The sequence below is a fragment of the Schistocerca piceifrons genome, chromosome 10 (assembly GCF_021461385.2).
Source record: "Schistocerca piceifrons isolate TAMUIC-IGC-003096 chromosome 10, iqSchPice1.1, whole genome shotgun sequence".
NCBI lineage: Eukaryota > Metazoa > Arthropoda > Insecta > Orthoptera > Acrididae > Schistocerca > Schistocerca piceifrons.
In genome coordinates, this window is record NC_060147.1 from 21,944,591 (window position 1) to 21,968,332 (window position 23,742).

General features: G+C 39.2%; 1 protein-coding gene and 1 pseudogene across 1 annotated transcript in view; one reads left to right on the forward strand and one right to left on the reverse strand.

Annotated features, from left to right (window-relative positions):
• The window catches only part of LOC124719054 (guanine nucleotide-binding protein subunit alpha-11-like), a 109,516-nt gene that overhangs the window by 35,438 nt on the left and 50,336 nt on the right, over positions 1 to 23,742 (forward strand). Inside the window, exon 2 of the mRNA XM_047244724.1 lies at positions 19,471 to 19,655. Coding sequence (XP_047100680.1) covers positions 19,471 to 19,655 — 185 coding nt within the window. The remainder of the gene's footprint in view (positions 1 to 19,470; positions 19,656 to 23,742) is intronic.
• LOC124719213 lies at positions 8,106 to 8,223 on the reverse strand (annotated as a pseudogene).

The following is a 23,742-nucleotide window of genomic DNA, read 5'->3' on the forward strand; positions in this document are numbered from 1 at the left end:
ATTAACTTTACTATTTCGGACAAACTTAATGAAGTGAATTTGTACAAAAAAATGATTAGAGTAATGTAGTCTTGTTGACAACTCGGGCCCAACGCTTTATGGGGCTCAAAATGGCTCTGGGCACTATGGGAATTAACTTCAGAGGTCATCAGTCCCCTAGAACTCAGAACTTGAGTCAACAAGACTACATTACTCTCATCATATTTTTATACAAATTCACTTCATTAAGTTTGTCCGAAATAGTAAACTTAATATTATTATTGAAACGAGGCAGTCAAGGATTGGGAATTAAATTTAAGAAAAGAATTATATTTAAAGCCAAAGTACCTAACTAAGGTAAGGAAATCACACACATCCATGCCCGATGCAGGATTCGAACCTGCGACCGTGGCGGTCGCTCGGTTCCAGACTGTAGCGCCTAGAACCGCACGGCCACACCGGCCGGCTCTTTATGGGGTCTGCGCCACCTTCGAACACTTACCAACTGAAATCTGGACTCATTTAATCAGGCCACAGCTTTCCAATAGTCTAGCATCCAACCCATATGGTCACGAGCCGCTTACGCGATGTCGTGCTATTAGCAAACGCACTCGCGTTGCTCGTGTGCTGCCACACCCCATTGATTTCTCCGGTTATTTTACGCAGTGTTGCTTGTCTCTCTCACTGACAACTTAATGCAAACGCCGCTGCACTCGGTCGTTAAGTGAAGACCGTCGGCCACTCCGCTGTCTGTGGTGAGAGGTAACGCCTTACATTTCGTATTCTCGGCACACTCTTGACACAGTGGATCTCAGAATATTGCATTCTGTAACGATTTCCGGAATGGAATGGCCCATGCGTCTAGGTCCAATTACCATTCCGCGTTCATAACCATTTAATTTCCGTCGCTCGGCCATAGCCAAGTTGGAAACCTTCTCACATTAATCGTATCGCGACGTTACTGCTCGCGTTGGTCGAGATCCAATGACTGTTAGCAGAATATGGGATCGGTGGGTTCAGGAGGGTAATACGGAACGCCGTGCTTGATCCCAACGGCCTCGGATCACTAGCAGTCGAGATGACAGGAATCTTATCCGCATGGCTGTAACGGATCGTGTCGCCATGTCTCGATCCCTGAGTCAACAGATGGGGACGCTTGCAAGACAACAACCATCTGCACGAACAGTTCGACGACGTTTGCAGCAGCATGGACTATCAGCTCGGAGACCACGGCTGCGGTTACCCTTGACGCTGCATCACAGACAGGAGCGCCTGCGATGGTGTACTCGACGACGAACCTGGGTGCACGAATGGCAAAACGTCATTTTTTCGGATGAATCCAGATCCTGTTTACATCATGATGGTCGCATCCGTGTTTGGAGACATCGCTGTGAACGCACATTGGAAGCGTGTATTCGTCATCGCCATACTGGCGTAACACCCGGCGTGATGGTATGGGGTGCCATTGGTTACACGTCTCAGTCACCTCTTCTTCGCATTGACGGCACTTTGAACAGTGGACGTTACATTTCACATGTGTTATGACCTGTGGCTCTACCCTTCATCCGATCTCTCCGAAACCCTACCTTTCAGCAGGATAATGCACGACCGCATGTTGCAGTTTCTGTACGGGCCTTTCTGGATATAGAAAATGTTCGACTGCTGCCCTAGCCAGCACTTTCTCCAGATCTCTCACCAATTGAAAACGTCTGGTCAATGGTGGCCGAGCAACTGGCTCGTCACAATACGCCAGTCACTACTCTTGATGAACTGTGGTATCGTGTTGAAGCTGCATGGGCAGCTGTACCTGTACACGCCGTCCAACCTCTGTTTGACTCAATGGCCAGGCGTATCAAGGCCGTTATTACGGCCAGAGGTGATTATTCTGGGTACTGATTTCTCAGGATCTATGCACCAAAATTGCGTGAAAATGCAATCGTATGTCAGTTCTAGTATACTATATTTGTCCAATGAATACCCGTTTTTCGTCTGCATTTTTTCTTGGTGTAGGAATTTTAGTGGCCAGTAGTGCAATAGTGGCAGTGATATTTCGTTAATAACGCCCCTAAGTTATGTTAAAACTAGAGTGTAAAAGAGGAACATCACGTGCATATATCCTAGGGCAACGAAACAGATATGCCGGCCGAGACCACTCAACACCTTAAAACTTTTACAAAAATTTTGAATACATTAAAATTCTAAGAATTATGTTTCGTAAAAATTCCCAACTTTGACAGTTAAAAGAATCCAAGACTGTAGTGAATTTTGATACTTAGTAACAGTCGATAAAATTTAAGGAAATTTACAAAAACTTTAAAGACATACTTGTAAGGAAGACGTGGGAAACCTAATACAATAAGGCGGATGCATAGAAGGTGGGGAGGTGAGGTGAGGAAAGTGAAAGGTGTCTACACTGAGTCACAGCGCCAGAGATTGCGCCAAAGATTATTATTTGCCGCCTCCACTGGGCACGGTAGTAGTTCAGAGGATGTCGACGGCAGTCGTTGTTCTGTTGGGCGAGAGAGTAGACGATCTGAGTGTTGACTGAAATGTTGTACTGTTCGGTTGGTGTGATGTATAGATGGAAGAAGATGCAATTGTCAGAGTAAAGCTGAGAAAGGGGATGGGCTTTTGATTTATGATGCTGGTGTAACGGAATATTTTCGTCAGTATATAATGAGGTAAAAAGGTATTACAGTTTTCTTTAATAACAATCCCTCTTGCTCACAGGTACAGTCAACAAAGCATCTGGCTCGTGTTCATTTATTAGACTTGTAATTCTGGTTTCTATGTGAAATTATAGAATTTCTGGTTTTTCAATTAGGTCATTGCAAATGGGGTATAAAATATTTTGTCGTATTGACAAAGTACGAGCCAGATACATGTACGTTGAGTCACACCACCACACACAGAACAGTTACACTTGTGCTTTGTTGTTTCGTAGCTTTTATAGTTGCAGGGGACTTAATTAATCAATTGTGTTGATGGAAATTCCTTGTCATTCTTTATTTCTATTTGATGCAGTCAGATTGCGTGCTAATAATAGTCAGGGCCAACCGGTTACGAGACTTCGTAACCGCTCACAGAGCTAGTAAAATTATTGCATTTATTCATTAATATTAGTTTTTTCTTTTTAATTAAGCCCCCTTGCAAAAGTAGATAGGCCGAAGAGGAACAAAGGGGACTGGGTGACGATAGTACAGAGTATTTCGTCCATTTAACTTAGGCAGTCGAAATATGCCAAAATGCTACGATGTCTCAACTCCGTTTGTCCATTCAGGGTTTGGTGTGCAAAACGACTAATGGCTCTCATAACTTCTACCTCCTACAGATGCTTGAAGTGTGGCCCTTGTTTTCTCGATGTAAAATTCTTAAGTTACTAGTGAGATCGGTGACGGAATGCCTCTGCTCACGAAGGTGGGTACTCAAGGCAGATTTCAAGCTAGAAACCCTGAGATGTTCTTTAAACCTGGTGCTAAAGCTTCTGTCGGTTTCACAGATGTACCGCATGGGGCAATCATTGCAAGTAATGCAATACAACCCGGTTGCACTATATTTGGAACAAGTGACATGTTCTTTGTGCCTATACGTTGTGGCAACATTACTGGGAATGAAGAAAACCGGTTCAATATTTTTTGACCTCAACCGTCTGTCGATCCTTTCGGAAATACTGCCGAAATACGGAGTTTTATGATACGTGATACTGGCGGCCTTCCCACTATCGGCAATGCTAAGGATGCTATTCGTTGCGTTGGTTTTTCTTATCTTTCTCAGGATACCCAGATTAATACCATTGACAAACTCACCGTCATAGCCGTTTTTTTATCCGAAACTCTCTATCAAAGGCTTTCTTTGACAACGGGACACTAAGGTGCCTATACAAAAACGACCTGAAAGCCGACATTTTGTACTTAATAGGGTGGTTGGGAGAGCTATGGATCACTATATCGGTGGTAGTTGCCTTTCTGTAAATATGGACTTCGACTTTAGTACCACATAAGGTAATTTTAAGGTCCAGATACAGTAGCATCGCCCCCTCATTGTGCTGAGCAGTGAACTGAATGTTCTCGTGTAAGCCATTTAACTCGGGCACGAACTGACAATATTTCTCTCGTGTCCCATTGAAAAGAAGTAGAATGTCATCTATATACCTATACACAGCTACGATCTTGCTAGCACATATTGGAAACTTTGTCATAGCATCCGACTCAAAAGCTCTCATGAATATATTGGCAAGACAGTACGACAAGGGGGACCCATTCCAAGACCTTGTTTTTGAAAAAAGCTGTCCTCCTCAAATCTGAAATAACTGAACCTTAGAACCACTTCCAATAACTTGAGTACGTCACTGATTTCGTTGCTGGGTCGTTCGCTATGCGCTATTAAATTCTGAGCCACAATACCCTGCATCTGATCTGCTGGAATACTAGTATACATGTTCTTGACATGCAGGGAGACCAGATGAGTTCCTGGTGGGATGGTTAACCTAGAAATTTTTCAATTAATTGTTCTGTATTGCGTTTGTTGAAGGAAACTGGGTGACGGTAATGTCGATCGAGATACTTTGCAATCAACTTCTCAGTATTGTAACTAACCCCACTACACTCGGACGATCTGGCAAGTCGTCTTTACGTAGCTTAATCAAAGCTCGGAGTCTTGGTGCTACTGGGTTCGTAGGAACAATATTCTTCTTTTTCAACGGATTTGGAAAGGTAGTGGTTGTATTTATGGCCTTTTTTTAACAAGCCAAATATCTATTCGTAAGATCTACATTAGACTTAACAATGCCATTATATACACTTATTGCACTTTGTTCACACATTGATCTCCACTTACGATGACATCTGTTTTTCTCTTGTCCAGTGGGACAATTAGTGCTCTATGTTCTTCGAGTTTTTTTGTTAATACATTCCAAAAGAGCCTATTCACTGTAAAGTCGTCGCTTGAATAAACCGGACCGACTGCAGTCTGTACGGCTTCCTTCGATTACCTTATTGAAGCCAATAGCTACTTCATTGCGTTGAACTGTGGTTAGGTTGGCACCATCTAGCGCGGAGACGGTGTGGGAGATCAACAAACTAATCTGTTGTTGATTAGTCACATGATCGGTGTTGTATGATAATCATTTCTCTAAAAATGAAGTTTCCTTCTCATTAAAATTAATAACAGAAAGGTTACGCACCTTAGGGTAAAAATCAAAACGACATTCAGTGAGCTGCTGATCAACAATTTGGCGGCCCTTATTACGTAACCTACTTAGTTTATCTTAAAGTATGGCACTAATACGTCTCTAAATCGTCTCACTACATCCTCAATGTGTTCACGGGCCAAGTCATATTGCTGCCGGCTTACTAACCAGTAAAATGCTAACAGGGCTAAATACAATCCCTTATTCACTTATTCATCTGATCCTTTTTTTTTTCTTCATACAAATGTCGTATTTCATATCTGGTATAACTTTGCGAACACAGTGCTCTGGCATTGTTTTATCAATTTTGTTAATGACAAGAGCCACTCGGCTTCATATAATCTATTGTGCTATCATGTGATGTAATAAGTGAGTACGTTTGCCTCACAAATATCTTTCTATTAATATTTCATTATGTTTGTAAAAGTAATTTTCTAACTGGAGTATACATTTTTAGGACCACTACTTCTAAAGAAGATATTTTTAGAAATTTCGAAACCACGGTCAAGGGCTAAATAAACCTTCATTTGCAAATGGTTGGTTGCATTTTCAACGTCTTCAGTTATGTTGTTTCAGTGATTACAAACTAGAGTCACTTTCGCAAAGAATTTGGTAGTAGGAACTCACTTATCAGCATGATGTTGCACCCCCTCTGACCTGGTCGCATGCACTCAATCCGTTAGCTAGGGTGTCATAAAGTCGTTGTCTCATCTCCTGTAACAAGCTGCTCCCCCCCCCCCCCCTTTATGTGGAAGTGCTTGAAAGATTGCCGCAAACACGTCCCCCGAGTTCCCTCGAGAAATACCGATTCGGCTTTATAGAAGACACCCAAAACGCCGTGACGGCATCTCTAAAGAGGATCAAAGAAACCGAGTTCCAGAAGGTGTACGTGCAGTGGGAATCACGTTATAGATCACACCCTGTATGCCTCCCCCCACGTTGCCATGCTGTCCAACAATGGCCCACTGTCACATCCAAATGCTCTAGACTATAGACTAACCGACATAATGAAAACCCGCAATAAGACCCCTTTCAAACTCTTGTCAGGTGCTGATAACGCTGTCTCATCCAAGTATTCAACATCTACGTCTTCCTAACAGTGAACACACAACATGTGATGCTGTTCACACCCCTTGCATACAAAACCGGTCGTGGTAACATTAAACACGAGCAAAACTAGTGCACTCTGGTGGCGGTTCTACCCGAGAGAGTTTCAACTCTGATCGTTTATATACCTGCCCACGGCGTGTACCTGCACGAAATTACATTGAGATCAGACGATGTGTACTGAGTGCTTCACTTTTTCTGTTACGCTGTGTATTTTCGCGTTATTTTAATTTGCGTTACATAACTTACGTGTTACTGAAATTTCGCATTATTTTACTTTCACCTTTTTTTCCAACGAAATTTAATTTGGTGGTATTTTATTTTCGAATTATTTTTGTTTCTGTGGTATAGTGCTGGGTTATTTTATTTTCGAGTTGTTTTATCTCTGTGTTGTTTCGTAGTATTTTCTTTTTGCATTGTTTTATTTTCGCCATTTTATTTTTTCAAGTCATGTTTTTTAGCTTTTGTCTTATTTACTTTCGCTGTATTGTTTTTGTGTATAATTTTTTCTCGCGTTATTATACTTTTAAGCTACCATATATTTTCTCTATAACAAAATAATACGTAAACAAAATGCCGTGAAAATAAATAAGGGATAGTGATATGTCGTAGAGGTAATGTAAAGTGAAAGAGAAAGTAAAATAACGCGCATGTTGAAAATTCGATAATAAAATCCTAAAAAAATAAAAGAACTTGGAAGTAACATATCGCGAAATAATAACAAAGTAAAAACAAAATGCTGCAGAAGTAAAGAAACACGAAAATAAAACAACAGAGATGTGCAATAAAGGGACAGTAAAATATCATTAATGTGAAATAAATGAAAACAACATGAAAAAAAAAAACAATTTGAATCAAGGTAATCATTAAATAATGTGAAAATAAAATAATGGGAGAATATAATGACGCAAAGACGAAACATCACGAAAATAAAACACTGCAGTAATAAAGTAATACAAAAAATTATACCGCGAAAATAAAATACTTTGGCAATAAAATGATGCGAAAGCAATAAACACGAAAATCAAACGAAAGGACAAGTAAAGTAATCACAAGGTAAATATAATTGAAAGGGAAAATAAAATATGGCGAAAGTTAAAATGCGAAAATAAAATCCATTGAGAAGTAAAATAAAGCGAAAGAAAAATTATGCAGTAGTAAAGAGAGGAGGAAAGGCAACATCTAGGAAGTAAAATAACGTCACAGTAAAATATCGCAAAAGTAAAATAACACGAAAAGCAAAATAACGCGAAAATAACATGAATGTGAAACAAGGGCGAAAGAGAGATAACGCGAAAATGTGGTAATGGGAGAATGTAATGACGCGAAAATAAAATACCGGAAAAATATAATATCGCGAAAATAAAAACAACGAAAACAAAGAGTGCAAAAGTAATATAATGTGAAAGTTAAAAACACGAAAATAAGGTAACGGTATGGCGAACGGAAGTAAAGAAAAACAGAAAAAAAGCAACAGACAAGTGCAATAATGTGGTAGTAAAATATCATGAATGTAAAATAACACAAAAAGAAAATAATAAATGTGAATCAAGGCGAACGTTAAACAAGGCGAAAATAAATTAATAGAAGGATACAATGAAAGGATATAATTATATATAAAGACAAAATAGCACTCCGTCTTCAGGCCACGAGTGGCCTACCGGGACCATCCGACCGCCGTGTCATCCTCAGTAGAGGATGCGGATAGGAGGGGCGTGGGGTCAGCACACAACTCTCCCGGTCGTTATGATGGTAATCTTGACCAAAGCCGCTACTATTCGGTCGAGTAGCTCCTCAATTGGCATCACGAGGCTGAGCGCACCCCGAAAAATGGCAACAGCGCATGGCGACCTGGATGGTCACCCATCCAAGTGCCGACCACGCCCGACAGCGCTTAACTTGGGTGATCTCACGGGAACCGGTGTATCCACTGCGGCAAGGCCGTTGCCATATAAAGACAAGGTATCACACAAATAAAATAACACAGTTATAAAATAATGCAACAATTAACACCATGAAAATATGATACTTCAGCAATAAAATGATGCAAAATAACAAACAATGAAAAGTAAAGTAATGGAAAGGTAAATATCACTGAAAGAGAACATAAAATGAGCGAAAGTTAAAAATGCAAAAATAAAATACCACGAAAATAAAATCCGTTCAAAAATAAAATAAAGCGAAAAAAAGTAGAATAGCTGCAAAATAGTGTAATGCACTAGTAAAGAGAGAAGAAAATGCAGTAACTCGGAAGTAAATAAAATGAACAGGAAATAAGCACGAAAAGAAAATGAAGGTGAAACAAGGTGAAAGATAAATAACACGAAAATATGGTAATGAGAACATGTAATAATGCGAAAGCAAAATACGGCAATATCAGAATATCGCAAAAATAAAACAACACAAAAATAAATATGACGATAGTAATATAATGTGAAAGTTATAAACGAGAAAATAAGAAACCGGTATGGCAAAAATAAAATACAATGAAAAATAATAGCCCAGGTAAAATAACGGGAAAATACAATATCACGAAAAACTAACATGTAAGTACTGAAACGGGAAAATAAAATTACAGGAAACTAAAATAATGCGACAGTAAAATATGCGAAAAGAGAATAACATAAAAGTGAAACTGGGCCAAAATCAAATAATACGAAATTAAAGTAATGGGAGAATATAATGACACAAAAGTGAAGTACCACAGAAGTAAAATAAAGCGAAAATTAATGCCACAATTATAAAAAACATGACCCCAGTAATCAAAAGAAGCGAAAATAAAATTCCGTAAACAAACTGAAGCGAAAATACAGCTGAAATTAAAAACCCAAAAATAAAGTACCGTGAAAAGACAATCCCACGCACAATAAAATAAAGCAAAAGTAAAATAACACGAATCAGTAATAGCTGGAAAACAATATAATGATACAGTAAAAAAAGACGAAAATGCAATAATTGGGAAATAAATTAATGTGGCAATAAAATAACACGAAAAGAAAAAAAGGGCGAAAATAATACGATTGTGAAACTTGGCAAAACATAAATATATTAATGGGAGAATATAATGATGCGAAAATGAAATACTGTGGTTATAAACTAACGCGAAAATATAATACCGCGAAAATATAACACCGCGAAAATAAGGAATGGAAAAGTAAAATGGCGCTACAGTTAAAAACAAGAAATTAAGATACCAAAAAAAAAACCTAAAAATAACGTAATGCGAAAGTAAAATAAGGCAAAAATATAATACCACGAAAATAAAGTAATAGAAAAAGTGGAAAAAATAACAGGAGTGTAAATAATGCGACAGTAAGTTAACGTGAATGTATGATACTGCAAAAATAAAGTAGTTTGGTAATAAAATAAAGCTAAAGTAAATTAAAGGGTAAGTGAAATGACGTAAAACTGAAATAAAGTGAACATAAACTAATTTGAATGCGTAATACAGCGAAAATAAAATACTTACCATTTAGCGCGATATTTAATCAAACCAAACAGCAGTTTCACTGCAACATTTTTTTATTTCATAACTCACTTCTGCCATCTTTCTCCTAAAAAGTAAAATTAGGACGTGCGAACAGGTTAGGTTAAGAGTTTCATACAGTTTTGCAGACGAACAATTATGAACTTCATTATACTTTAGTCACTGTTTATAGTTTTGATGATAATGCCTTCATCGAGACAAGATGTAAATCTTTGAATAACAGCATGAATTCGCTCATAAAAAGCAAACACTTCAAAACACACAAACTTTCAGTGAAGTTGACACTAACTTATTCCACATATGTCATGATCTAGTGGGGCCATTACCTTCCTCTCAAGGATCCACACATCTCTTAAGAATAACGAACACACACATTTCCACTGAAGGACGTTTCTGCAGATACGTTATCAGTACTGTACTGCCTTATCATCACGGATTCCATGTTTTGGAGTCCCAGAAATCATTGGTACCAACAGAGAATGTCAGTTTCGTTATGGCATATTGAGGCAAAGTTAAGAACCCAACTTTCAGATGACTGGACTGACAATTTACCAATAGCTTTATGGGTCCATCTACTTATGTGATACTAGAATATAACACCACCACTGTAGAAATTTTTGGATGTGAGGTCTGCCAGTTATGTATAAATCGCTTACTACATGAGAATTAAAGTTCATTTTCTTTGACCCTACGCTAGTGGATTGTGATATTTCAGTTTTATTTTCAACTCAAAGCAGTACATGGGAAATTAAACAAAAAAATGTTCATCGTTATGGTACAGCATCTGTTTGATCCATCCAGAACTTATGACCTCTACAGACATATTCATAAGATACAAAGCTCTAAACTACCTGCAGTGTACCACATGTAACACACTGATGCCCTGAAAAGTACCTGGTTGTTGAAACACCTTACAGTCAGAATACTGTCTCCAATGACAACCTCGAACCAACCCTCCTGCTGAAGATTATGGATTCTAGTGAATAGTGTTTTATTCATCTCATAACATACAATTTCTAATCATATGATTAGTGTACAGGAGACACGTCAAAAAAATTGATAACACAACTTAGGCCTAATTGGTACAAAGAATATTAACATTAATATAAACTTATATTTTTCTTTCCTCCCTTTTGTGAAGGACAGCTACATTTACACACAAGACTATGTGAATTTATCCTGCTCAAATGTTCAGTTCATCCTTGATGATCTCATCAACAGTGTAGTAGCAGCGTTTGACAACTATATCATATAGCTTTGTTTTCAGTGTCTCTAGGTTCATACTCAGGACATTTTAGCTTGTTATGAATTTTCATTGCCATATACAGAGGAGACTGCACATATATGTTTAAGCGATGAGTGGGAAGCATAAAATTGTCTTTGTTCTCGTGTTATACATGTGATTGAAACAATTTTTCACGAATAACTCTTAATTGTGTGTAGAAAGATGATAAGGAGGGAACTGTTAATAACTGTTGTTTCTCAAATAGTGGGCGACATGATGTCCTTGGATGGGCAATACACATGTTCCTTATTATTCTTTTCTGTAACTTTAGTATGCGCAATATATTGCTTGAATTTCCCCAAAAAAATAATACCATACCTTACAACTGATTGAAAGTATGGGTGGTATGCGATTTTCCTTGTATTCATGTCTGTTGCGCCAGCTAATATTTGCATAGCAAATGCAAAGCTACGTAATTTGTTTAACAGGTAGTCAACATGTTTATGCCAATTTAAATTTTTGTCTAGGTTTAACCCTAAAAACTGCACAGAATACACTTCTTCTATGTCCTGATTTTTATGAGTTATTTTAATTTCTTGGGGCTTTGACTGTTTTGTTCTGAATTGGACCATGTGGGTTTTGGGGATGTTCAATCTCAATCCATTCGGTTGGAACCATGTCTCTAGTTTGTTCATTGTGTTTATTATGTAGAGAGAGATGTTTTCTGGCTCCTGGTTTTCAATTAATACAGATGTGTCATCTGCAAATAAAATCGATGGAGCATTTACATTGTTCAGTAAATTATTAACATAGAACAAAAACAAAATAGGTCCTAGAATCGAGCCTTGAGGGACACCTTGGGCTACTGTTTTCCATTTTGAATAGTAATTTGCTGCATTTGATGAGACAATCACTCCTTGTTTCCTATTTGATAAGTATGAAGTAAGCCAATTTAGAACATTACCCTTGATCTCATACTTGTCAAGCTTATTGATAAACGGTGCATGATTTACAGAGTCAAAGGCTTTTGTGAGATCACAAAATATTCCTGCAACTTTATTATGGTTGTCGAATGATGTGCTGATCTTGTCGATAAACTTGTTAATTGCATCAATAGTACTTTTGCCATGCTGGAAACCAAATTGGTTTTTCGTAATAGTATGATATTTCTCCATAAAATTTAGATTCTGCATAGCAGCAGCATTTTCAAAGATTTTTGATAGGACTGGAAGGAGGGAGATGGGACGATAATTCCCCATATCCTCTCTTGACACTTTTTGGAGCAACGGTTTTACTTCTGCATACTTCAGCACCTCTGGGAAGCTTCCTTGTTCAAAGGATTGGTTTATTATTTTAGGTAGTGGGTATCCTATTAATTTACAAACAAATTTAAGGACTTTTGCTGGTATTCCATCCCAACCTGCAGAATTTTTGCTTTTTAGTTTTAATATAATGTTTCCTACATCTATTGTTGAAGCTGTTTTGAATTTTGTGAAGCATTCAGAATTATGATTTAGTCCAAAGGGACATACATTGTTCTCATAATCTGCAACATTAACCTCTGGTTAATGAAGAGCTCATTGAAGCATTCTGAAATTTAAGCCAGATTTACAATGATCTCATCTTCAAGCTTAACTGTACTAATTCCATGTCTAGAGGCTTGGACACCTAATTCGTGTTTTACAACTGACCACACTGCCTTTGATTTATTCTCATGTTTTAAGATTAATTTATTATTTGTCATTTGCTTTGCTGCTTTGTCAACTTTCTTAAATGTACCTTTGTATTGTTTAACATATTCAATAAATTCAATTTTTTTATTATGTCTTAGTTCCTTATGTAGCTGCCTTTTCTTAGCACTGGAGATTTTTATACCTTTAGTGATCCATTTTAATATTGTCATTTTATTAAAATAAGTTTTTTGTGGAAACATTTCATTGAAAACACTTAGAAAATCGCTTAGAAATACTTCAAAATTTGCTGTGCATGAAATATTTTTATCAAATTGCCATTCTGTCTCCTTCAGCTTATCATGGAATAGAGTCAACGTTTCTTGGTTGAAGATCCTTGTTACATAAGCTTCTTTACATGAGACTTCTCTACCTGCTCTGGGTAGCTCAATGAATAATGCTGAATGATTAGAAATTCCTAGATCCAGACAAAATTTGTATCCATCTTCAAATACGTAATTCGTTAAAATATTGTCAATGTATGTAGCTGACTGAGCATTTTCTCTTGTAGGTTCAGAAAAATTTAATTTGAAGCCATATTTTTTTTTGTTAAGTATGTAAATTTTGATACCTCACATGTTTCATTCAACACATTGATGTTGAAATCAGCAGCGACTACAATTTTTTTTCCTCTTTTCTTTACTGAGGTATTCTAACAAACTCTGACATTTATGTAGGAAATGCTCAGTTGTCACCTTCCCTGGGATTCTATAAATTGATATTATAACAAAATTTAAGTCCTGTAGCTCAACACAGCAACCCTCAAAAATACACTCTTCATTAAAACAATTGAAGTCACATCTTACATGGTAATCTAAATCAGAATGAATGAGTATGCATGAACCCCCTTGTTACTTATTTACCCTACAAAAGCTGGTAGCTACCTTGAAGTTTTCAGTTTTATTTAAGATTTTTGTGGTATCACTACTAAGCCAGTGTTCATTTAAACAAATTACTTTAACATTTAGAAATTCAGATAAAAAACTTGTATCTCATCTAACTTAGAGCTACTGTCACATGAGTATTCAGCACTTAACCTATTTATATTACAGTGCATTATATAGTTACTAGTATAATCATCAATTTTATTTTTTAAAGACCTAATATTTAATAATGAGCCATCCTCACAAAAGTGTAGGTCTGGATTCTTCTGTAGCAGCCCATCAGCTTGCTCGCTTGGTTTGTACATTTCTTTGTCACTTTGATATTGTGTACTTACATCCATAGTTATATTCTTGATGGCATTGGATCTGGATGGTGCTGAAGTGATTTCCCTGGTGCCAGCCCTAAAAAATCACTGCTCCTCTCTGGAGCTTTCCTTGTTCTCGAAGACACGCTTACACCGCTTGTTTGTCTTCTAGTATTTTTAGAGCTTGCAAAATTTGCGCTTCATTTCTTTTTGGTTTGAACCATTTCGTAATTTGAGTTTGTTTCCCAGCTTGAATGTTACTTTCTGGCCTATTGGTTTTAAACGGTTTAGTGATTTGACACTGAATGATGGCTATATTGTTCGCTGCATGAAAAGAACGCTTTGTTACTTGCGATCGATTTCCACTTGTCCTCGGTACTTCATTGCACCGCGAAATACGAGTAAATTTTTTTTCCGTAAGTACCTCCTTTCCTAATGCATTCAAATGAAGACCGTGAACTGTATGGAGCCTTCGCTCCAAACTGTTTATGTCAATAACGTCTGCATTTACGAAGTGAGTACATATTTCACTGGAACTCTTGTTTGCGGCATGAATTTCACTGTTTACACACGACCACCTCGGTAAATCGTGACGATGCGGGATATTTACAACGAGTACATTCGTTTGAGATAAATTACTGAGGCATTTCCTCAGTCCTGTGCTAGCCTTGAACGACTCATTTCTATATACGTCATTTGATCCTCCCAGCAATACAACAAAGTCATCCTTACACAAACTAGTTACTTCACGTAATTTTGTAAGGTTTTGCAGTTCACTTAATGGAGCCCCAGGCTTCACGAAACCGTTTGCCCTGTAATTGTATTTTTCCGTTAGCACTGCGGCAATTCCACGGCCGTGGCTATCGCCTAACACACGTATTTTTCCGTATCTTACAATGTTAGCAGTCGGAAGTTCGAGCAACCGTTTGTTTACTTTTTGTGGTTCATTTCGTAACTTTTCGACTTCGGCTGGCGTGTTCATTGAATCTTCAGTAGTGAATACTACCACAAGGTCGTTATACGTTCTAGTTTGACTGTTTTTATGCATTAAAGTTTCACTGTTTATATACATTGAAGTTTCACTGCTGCTTTGAGATTGTACTTTATGAGTGCAGTTTTTATGCATTAAAGTTTCACAGTTTATACATACCGAAATTTCATTGCTATTTTGGATTGTACTTTCTGAGTGCAGTTTTCTCCCGTCATTGTTTGCTACTTGTTTGCAGAGGTCGAGTCTTCTTGCTTCTTCAGCGACTCACATTTTTCCGCGTGAAGTTTCTTTATGTCTAGCTTTAACTTGTAAACTGGATATTCGTTCGTTTAGCTACGAGATCTCGTCCTTACAATTTACATACGTATTCTTTGTACTACTGAAATTTACTTTTTTTCGCGGGTATACACGAAGTACTTTTACACTCGCCGCCATCTTGTCTGGATCGTCCACATCAGCTTCAAGTAACAAGTGGCTCCAATGTTCAAACTTCCGCAGTGTGATGAACCATTCCAGTGACCTACACATTCTGGCCTCACAGAAGTACATTAACATTATCAGTGAGACGAGAGTAGTGGCTGTAACTGATGCAGTGAAGTATTAATGCTGTTAGAAATACTAATACAAAATTTCCTGGCAGATGAAACCTGTGTGCTGGATCGAAACTCGAACTCGGGACCTCTAGTGACTGAGCTACTCGAGCATGACGCACCATTACTTCCGCCAGTACCTATCTCTTACATTCCAAATTTCACAGAAGCTCTCCTGTGAAACTTGCTGAACTAGCCCCCCTGGAAGAAAGGATATTGTGGAGAAATGGCATAGCCACAGCCTGGTGGATGTTTCCAGAGTGACATTTTCACTCTCCAGTGCAATGTGAGCTGATATGAAACTTCCTAGCTGATTAAAACTGTGTACTGGACTGAGACTCGAATCAAGGACCTTTGCCTTTTGCGGGCAAGTGCTCCATTGACTGATGGGCCACAAGCTGTGGCTGGGTAGCTCAGTTTGTAGAGAATTTGCCCATGAAAGGCAAAGATCCTGAGTTCGAGTCTCAGTCCAGCACACTGTTGTAATCTGACAAGAAGTTTCGTGTCAGCACACATTCCACAGCGAAGTTAAAATTTCGCTCTGAATACTAATACACATTAAACTAGGTAGTCTTTTGTTTCCAGTTAATATGTCCTCTGCAGCACTGTTGTTAAAATACATGTGCATTAATTATACACTATGTGGTCAAAAGCATCCGGACACCTCTCAAAACACACTTTTTTCATATTAGGTGCATTGTGCTGCCACATACTGCCCGGTACTCCATATCAGCGATCTCAGTAGTCATTAGACATCGTGAGAGAGCAGAATGGGGCACTCTGCAGAACTCACAGACATTGAATGTGGTAAGGTGACTGGGTGACACCTTTGTCATATGTGTATGTGAGATTTTATCACTCCTAAACATCCCTAGTTACACTGTTTCTGAAGTGATGGTCAAGTGGAAACGTGAAGGGACATGCACAGCACAAAGACGTACAGACCAACCTCGTTTGTTGACTGACAAGAGACCGCCAACAGTTGAAGAGGGCCGTAATGTGTAATAGGCAGACATCCATCCAGATCATCACACAGGAATTCCAAACTGCATCAGGATCCATTGCAAGTACTATGACAGTTAGGCAGGAGGTGAGAAAACTTGGATTTCATGGTCGAGCAGCTGCTCATAAGCCACACATGACGCCGGTAAATGCCAAATGATGCCTTGCCTGGTGTAAGGAGCATAAACATTGGACGTTGTGTGGAGTGACGAATCACGGTACACAATGTAGCAAGCCGATGGCAGGGTGCGGGTATGGCAAATGCCCGGTGAACATCTGCCAGCATGTGGCAGTGCCGAAAGCAAAGGTGGTGTTATGGTGTGGTAGTGTTTTTCAAAGAGGGGGCTTGGACCCCTTGTTGTTTTGCCTGGGACTATCACAGTAGAGTCCTTCACTGATGTTTTAAGCATCTTCTTGCTTTCACCGTTGAAGGGCAATTCAGGGATGGTGACTGCATCTTTCAACACGATCGAGCACCTGTTCATAATGCACGGCATGTGGTAGAGTGGTTACATGACAATAACATCCCTGTAATGGACTGTCCTGCACAGAGTCCTGACCTAAATCCTATAGAACACCTTTGGGATATTTTGGAACGATAACTTCATGCCAGGCCTCACCGACCGACATCAATACCTATCCTCAGTGCAGCACTCCGTGAAGAATGGGCTGCCATTCCCCAAGAAACCTTCCAGCACCTGATTGAACTTATGTCTGCAAGAGTGGAAGCTGTCATCAAGGCTAAGGGTGGGCCAACACTATATTGAATTCCATCATTACCAATGGAGGTTGCCACAAGTCATTTTCAGCCAGGTGTCTTGATACGTTTGATCACATAGTGTAATTTTGTGTTGTTGTTCTGTAGTTCAGAGTAACAATAATTGCGATGAACTAAATAGTTGTGAAATTATGATGTTATCAGAGATAAAGTACAGATAGTGAAGAGTTATCTACCACGTGTATAGAAAGCAGACTAGCTGTAACTGCCCAAGAAAATGAAAGGGACACCATAGCTAAGAAGAGAGTGAGACAACATTGTGATCCCATGTTATAAAGTCCATATTTACAGCAAGCAGTAAAGAGAAATCTGGAATGTGAATTTAAGTTCAGGAAGAAGAAATGGGATCTTTCAGATTTGCTGATGGTATTGGAATTCTGTTAAACATGGCAAAGAACTTCGAAGAGCAGCTGAACAGAAAGGAAAATAATTTGAAAAAAAGAAATAAGATGAACTCTGACAGAAGTAAAACAAGGGTAATGGAAAGTAGTTGAATTCAATGAGGTGATGTTGTAGGAATTAGAGTAGTAAATCAGATGAAAAAGTTAGTAGATGAATTTTATTACTCGGGCAGCAAAATAACTAACAACAGCCAAAGTAGAGAAGATATACGAGGGCATGCCAGAAAGTAATTCCTCCAAATTTTTTATTATGATCTAAATATCAGTTGAGGTATTATAGACATGCATGTTACTTGGTTGGCTTTGCCACTTTGCTGGCCCAGGTTGCAACTTTCTGCTGCTAGAGGGCTCCAAATTGTAGTGGGTAACATGATGGTGGGTAACGTAACTATGTTGGTGCATGAGAAACAGCGTGCTGTAATCAAAAGCATCAGTTTGAAGAGTTTGTCCTCACATTGAGCACAGTCTCCTTCAGCATGACTCTCACAGATCATTTAATCAGCACTGTGACACCTGCAACGATCTAACACCTCTGGTCCACTGTCATTCATTATCCTTCATACAGTCCTAACTTGACCCCATCCGATTTTTATCTGATTCCAGGACTTAATGAACACCTTTGAGGACTTCACTTTGATGTGATGAAGCAGTGCAAGCAGAGGTGATGTTGTGGCTCCAACAACAAAGTCCAACATTCTACAGTGACTGCGTCAGCAAACTGGTCTCTCGTTGGGAGAAATGTGTTTGTTGGCACGGTGACAATGTTGAGAAATAAATACGCAGACATGAAGAATAAATGTGTAGAATGTTAACAAAGTTTGTTTTAATTAAAAATCTTTAAGAGTTTTCACATAAAAATTCAGAGGCATGCTCTCATAAAATGCAGACTGACAATAGCAAGTACAGCATTTCTGGTAAAAAGAAATCTGTTAGCATAGAATATAAATGTAGGAGTTAAGTAGTCTCTTCCGAAGGCACCTGTCACGGTGTAACCACAGGCAGAAATGAAATGTGGATGGTAAGCAATGCTGGCAAGTAGAGAACACAGGTAGAAGGTTCTTAAATACATTGCTACAAGAGTGTTGAAGATCAGATCAGTAGATTGAATTACTAATAATGAAATACTGAAATGAATTGTGGGAAAACAAAATTTATGACACAACCTGACCAAAAGAATAGATCAGTTAATGGGGCACATCCTAAGGCATTAAGGGGCCATTAATATGGCAACAGAGAGAAGTGTGAGGAGTAAAATTTATAGGTGGAGACCAATGTTCCAATGGCTACAGGTTGTAGTAGTTTATGTGGAGATAATGAGACTTGAACAGGTTAGGATAGTTTGGAGAGCTGTGTCATACTAGTTTCCAGACTGAACACAACGAAGTTGAGCTTATTAACATTAAATATTGTTTTCAGTGACACCATATGTCTCGGTCCAGCACACAGTTTTAATCTGCCACGAAGTTTCACCTCAGGACACAATCTGCTGCAGAGTAAAGATTTCATTCTGGAAACTTGTTAAATTTTTTATATCATAATAAGTCATCAGCTGACCTAATTTGACTTAATTGCCACTACTGCAACAAGGCTACTCAAACATTTAAAATAACTCCCCATTTTCATGAGCATTCATGTGATATTCCATAGCACCTTCTTTAGTTTCTATCCTTCCATTGATTTCCTCATTTTGATTGTATTTGCCCCATCTTTTATTGCTTTAAAAAGTGGTAATCTCCATATGTTTCGAACCCTACTCAAATGGCACCCAGATTTTGGTAACCGCAATTTTTGTGTTAATTACAGGTTGTGGATCCTCGGGAAAATCGACATTTATGAAGCAGGTCAGGATCATTGAAGAAGGTGGTTTTCAAGAGGCTGAACGAATGACATACAAACCAATAATTTGCCAAAACATTATCTCAGAAGCTCAGAAACTGATAATGGCAATGGAGCTGTATGGATTTCCTTATGAATTAGAGACAACAGAGGTAACTACCTAAAGAACACAGACACGGAGTACATTGTGTGTGTGTGTGTGTGTGTGTGTGTGTGTGTGTGTGTGTGTCAGAGAGAGAGAGAGAGAGAGAGAGAGAGAGAGAGAGATAACAGAGAGATTTATCTCCAGATAATGTCCGAATAACCTGAATAATTGTATTGTACATAACTTATTTAGTTACTTATTGAGTTAGGTTTTTATTTACCCATGGATAATTTGCAAAAATTATCAAAGATATAAAGTTAATTGAAAAAGGAAACAATTTAAAAAAATATGAATTCATGCGTACAGTAATATTATCTTCTGTAGGTCCACATTAACATGTTGTGTTCTTAATTTTGATATGTTGTGTACAGTGTTTTAGCAAACATATTTACAGTTTATCTTTACACTAATCATTTACATCACATGTCTGCTCACTCCAACAATGAATAAGATGTTGAACACAGGCAAGTGTCAAGAAGCAAGAATTATCTGTCATAAATTCTGGGCATATGACTTAACAGGAAGAGTCATTAAACAATGGCATTTTTCTGTAGAATGACAGATAAAAAAAGTTAAGTATATTTCCAATTTACTCACCAATCATAGGGTGACCAACTCTCCCATATTTCCTGGGATCTCCCGTATTTAGAGACATTTTTTCGTAATCTCCCGGCTCCCGTACTTTCAGGCTCAGTGGCCCTTTATCTCCCGTTTTTAAGTTTATTTTCCTTATCACGTACCAGTATGTAAAAATATTTTTCAATCATTTAAATTTTGCACGCACTGTCAGTATTCATTTGTAGACAGCAGAGGCAACTGATCCTATATCGACCTTCGACCATATATGTCGACATTATGTCTATCGAACATCTCTGGAATGATCAACCGACGCTTGGTGGGAAAGTCACCCAGAACCAGAACTTTCCCAAAATCTACCCCTATTCCTAGACCTCTCCAGTGCTTTTCCTTCACCCTTCTTCCTTCCTCTTGAACCTTTCTGCCCGAAGAAGGAGCCACTGGCTCCGAAAGCTTGCCAATCACAACAGTCTTTTATGTGTGTTTTCTGCCATCGCTTTGTGGGTAGATTGTTTTATCTATCCAATTAAATAATACAGTGCACTTAGCTTTTCATTCTTATTCACTCATGCACAGTGTTTTAGCAGTAATCTCTGTCTTGTACATTACCCCGTCTTCCACCTTTAAGCTCTCAGGTTTTGAAGTTTCGTCCAGTGCGGTCCCCAACAATCAGGCTTTCCTTCTCATCCTGTGTGGTAAGTCTCCCCTGACCCAGGATTCTGGCTGTCTTTTCCGAACTCTACCCCTTTTCCTAAAGCTCTCCAGTTTCTTTCCCTCCACCCCCCTTCCTTCCCCCTCAACCCTTCTGTTGGGAAAAGGAGCCACTGGCTATAAAAGGTTCCATAAGTAAAACTTTTTTTAATATGTGTTTTCTCCTGCTGCATGTGGACAGTATGATCTTTTAGCTATCCAATTACATTACACTGTCAAAAATTGATTATTTTCGTTGTTACAGACAGTTTATAGAGACACTTGCCACATGAGGATGAGCTATGTCCTATTGAAAAATGGCACCGCAGTATTGTCACACGAGAGGTTATACATAAGACATCCACGACCATACCACTGCGCGTTCAGATTTTCATCAATCACTACCAGCTGTGACCTGAAGTTACACCTGATGATGCAAGGAGCAATGTTACTGTGCCTCTCCAGTATATGGGAAGCATGGGACCTCTTCCAGGGCACCACCATACTTGCTGACAATGGTCATACGATACAGTTCATCAGTGAACTCAATGTGACACCATTCATCAGCAGTTCGTACTTCCCAGTGACTGCACCACTTCAAATGCAGCCATTTGTGACATGGTGTTAATCACAGCCAACATGTGGGACATTAATTCCCTAGTCTGGCTGATGCTAATATCTGACAGTGTGAGATGACACAGAATATTGCAGGGAGTCTGTTATTTGTTATTGAATGTTACATCATTGAGTTGTGAAAGGGTTACGATGTGCTCGTGCACAATACACCAGTCCCCCCTCCCCCCCCCCCCCCCCCCCTGTTGTGGTCATATATCATGCATTGGAATCTTGAGGATGAGTATGCCTGTCCTGACATTCCCACACACTCCAACATCAAGGCATTGTCTAATCCGAATACCCCAGAAATCTGGATATTAAATGATTTTACCAACTGGCCAAATAGGAATCCACAATGAGATCCAGTTCAGGCTCTGTCAAGTGCCGATAATGCTATATCACATTTGTGGCATCTCTATGTCCTTCACAGTGACTGTTCAATATGTGACACTGTTCACAGCCCATATGCACCCTACCAGGTGTGGAAAACACATTGGTCATGAACAACACGGAAAGCACTCTGTTGTCTGTTCTACCTGTCACAGAAAATTACAACTATAATATACACATCAAAAAAAGTTTTGCATCATCTCGATCCTGAGAGTTCTGGAACCTGTACAGAAAATTGGAATAGAGATCAACATACACATCATTTCCGCCCTTTCTATTGCTCACGAAAACCACACATTGCATGTTGCACCACCATACAGCGAGACCTTCAGAGGAGGTGGACCAGATTGCTGTACACACCGGTACATCTACCACCCTGTAGCATGTCCTCTAGCATTGCTGCATGCCTGAATCCGTACTATCCACAAGTTCATCAATGGTCCAGATTGTCCCACTTCTCAACAGCAATTCGGTGTAGATCCCTCAGAGTGGTTGGGTCACATCATTCATAAACAGCCCTTTTCAATGTATCCCAGGCATGTTTGATATGGTTCATGTCTGGAGAACATGCTGGCCACTCTAGTCGAGCGATGTCGTTGTCCTGAAGGAAGTCATTCACAAGATGTGGACGATGGGGATGTGAATTGTCATCCATGGAGACGAATGCCTAGCTAATATGCTGTCAATATGGTTGCAGGATGGCATACACGTATTGTAGCGACACCCTCCATGACCACCAGCGGCGTACGTCGGCCTCACATAATGCCACCCCAAAACAGCAGAGAACTCCACCTTGCTGCACTCGTTGGACAGTGTGTCTAAGGTGTTCAGCCTGACCGGGTTGCCACCAACCATGTCTCCGACGATAGTCTGGTTGAAGGCATATGTGACACTCATTGGTGAAGAGAACATGATGCCAATCCTGAGAGGTCCATTCGGCATGTTGTTGGACACATCTGTACCACACTGCATGGTGCCGTGGTTGCAGAGATGGACCTTGCCGTGGATGTCGGGAGTGAAGTTGCGCATCGTGCAGCGTATTGTGCACAGTTTGAGTCTTAACATGATGTCCTGTTGCCACATGAAAAGTGTTATTCAACATGGTGGTGTTGCTGTCAGGGTTCCTCCAAGCCATAATCCATAGGTAGCGGCCATCCACCGCAGTAGTAGCCCTCGGGTGGCCTGAATGAGGCATGTCATCGACAGTTCCTGTCTCTCTGTATCTCCTCCATGTCCGAACAACATTGCTTTGGTTCACTCTGAGACTCCTGGAGACTTCTCTTGTTGAGGACCCTTCCTGGCACAAAGTAACAATGTGGACACGATCAAACCGTGGTATTGGTGGTCTAGATGTGGTTGAACTACAGACAACACGAGCATTGTACCGTCCTCCTGGTGGAATGACTGCAACTGATTGGCCACTGGACCCTCTCTGTCTCATAAGTGCTGCTAATGCACAGTTGTTTACTTCTTTGGGTGGGTTTAGTTACACCTCTGAACAGTAAAAGGGACTGCGTCTGTGATACAATATCCACAGCCAATGTCTGTCTTCAAGAGTTCTGGGAACTGGGGTGGTGCAATTTTTTTTTGATACGTGTAATTCACTGAGCCATCAAAGACACAATTAGTATTTGTGGGTATCACTACATTGCCATCTATGGTATTTTTAAGGCAAAGTCAAACCACATGGTGGTACAGCAAAATTTACTTCAAAGGAGGTAGCCTGCAATGCTGTAGTTATAAAGTTGTAATTATCACATTGAAAAAAAAATTCATAATTAATGTTTAGTTTTTTGCCAGAGATGTGTGTAAATTATCCACAC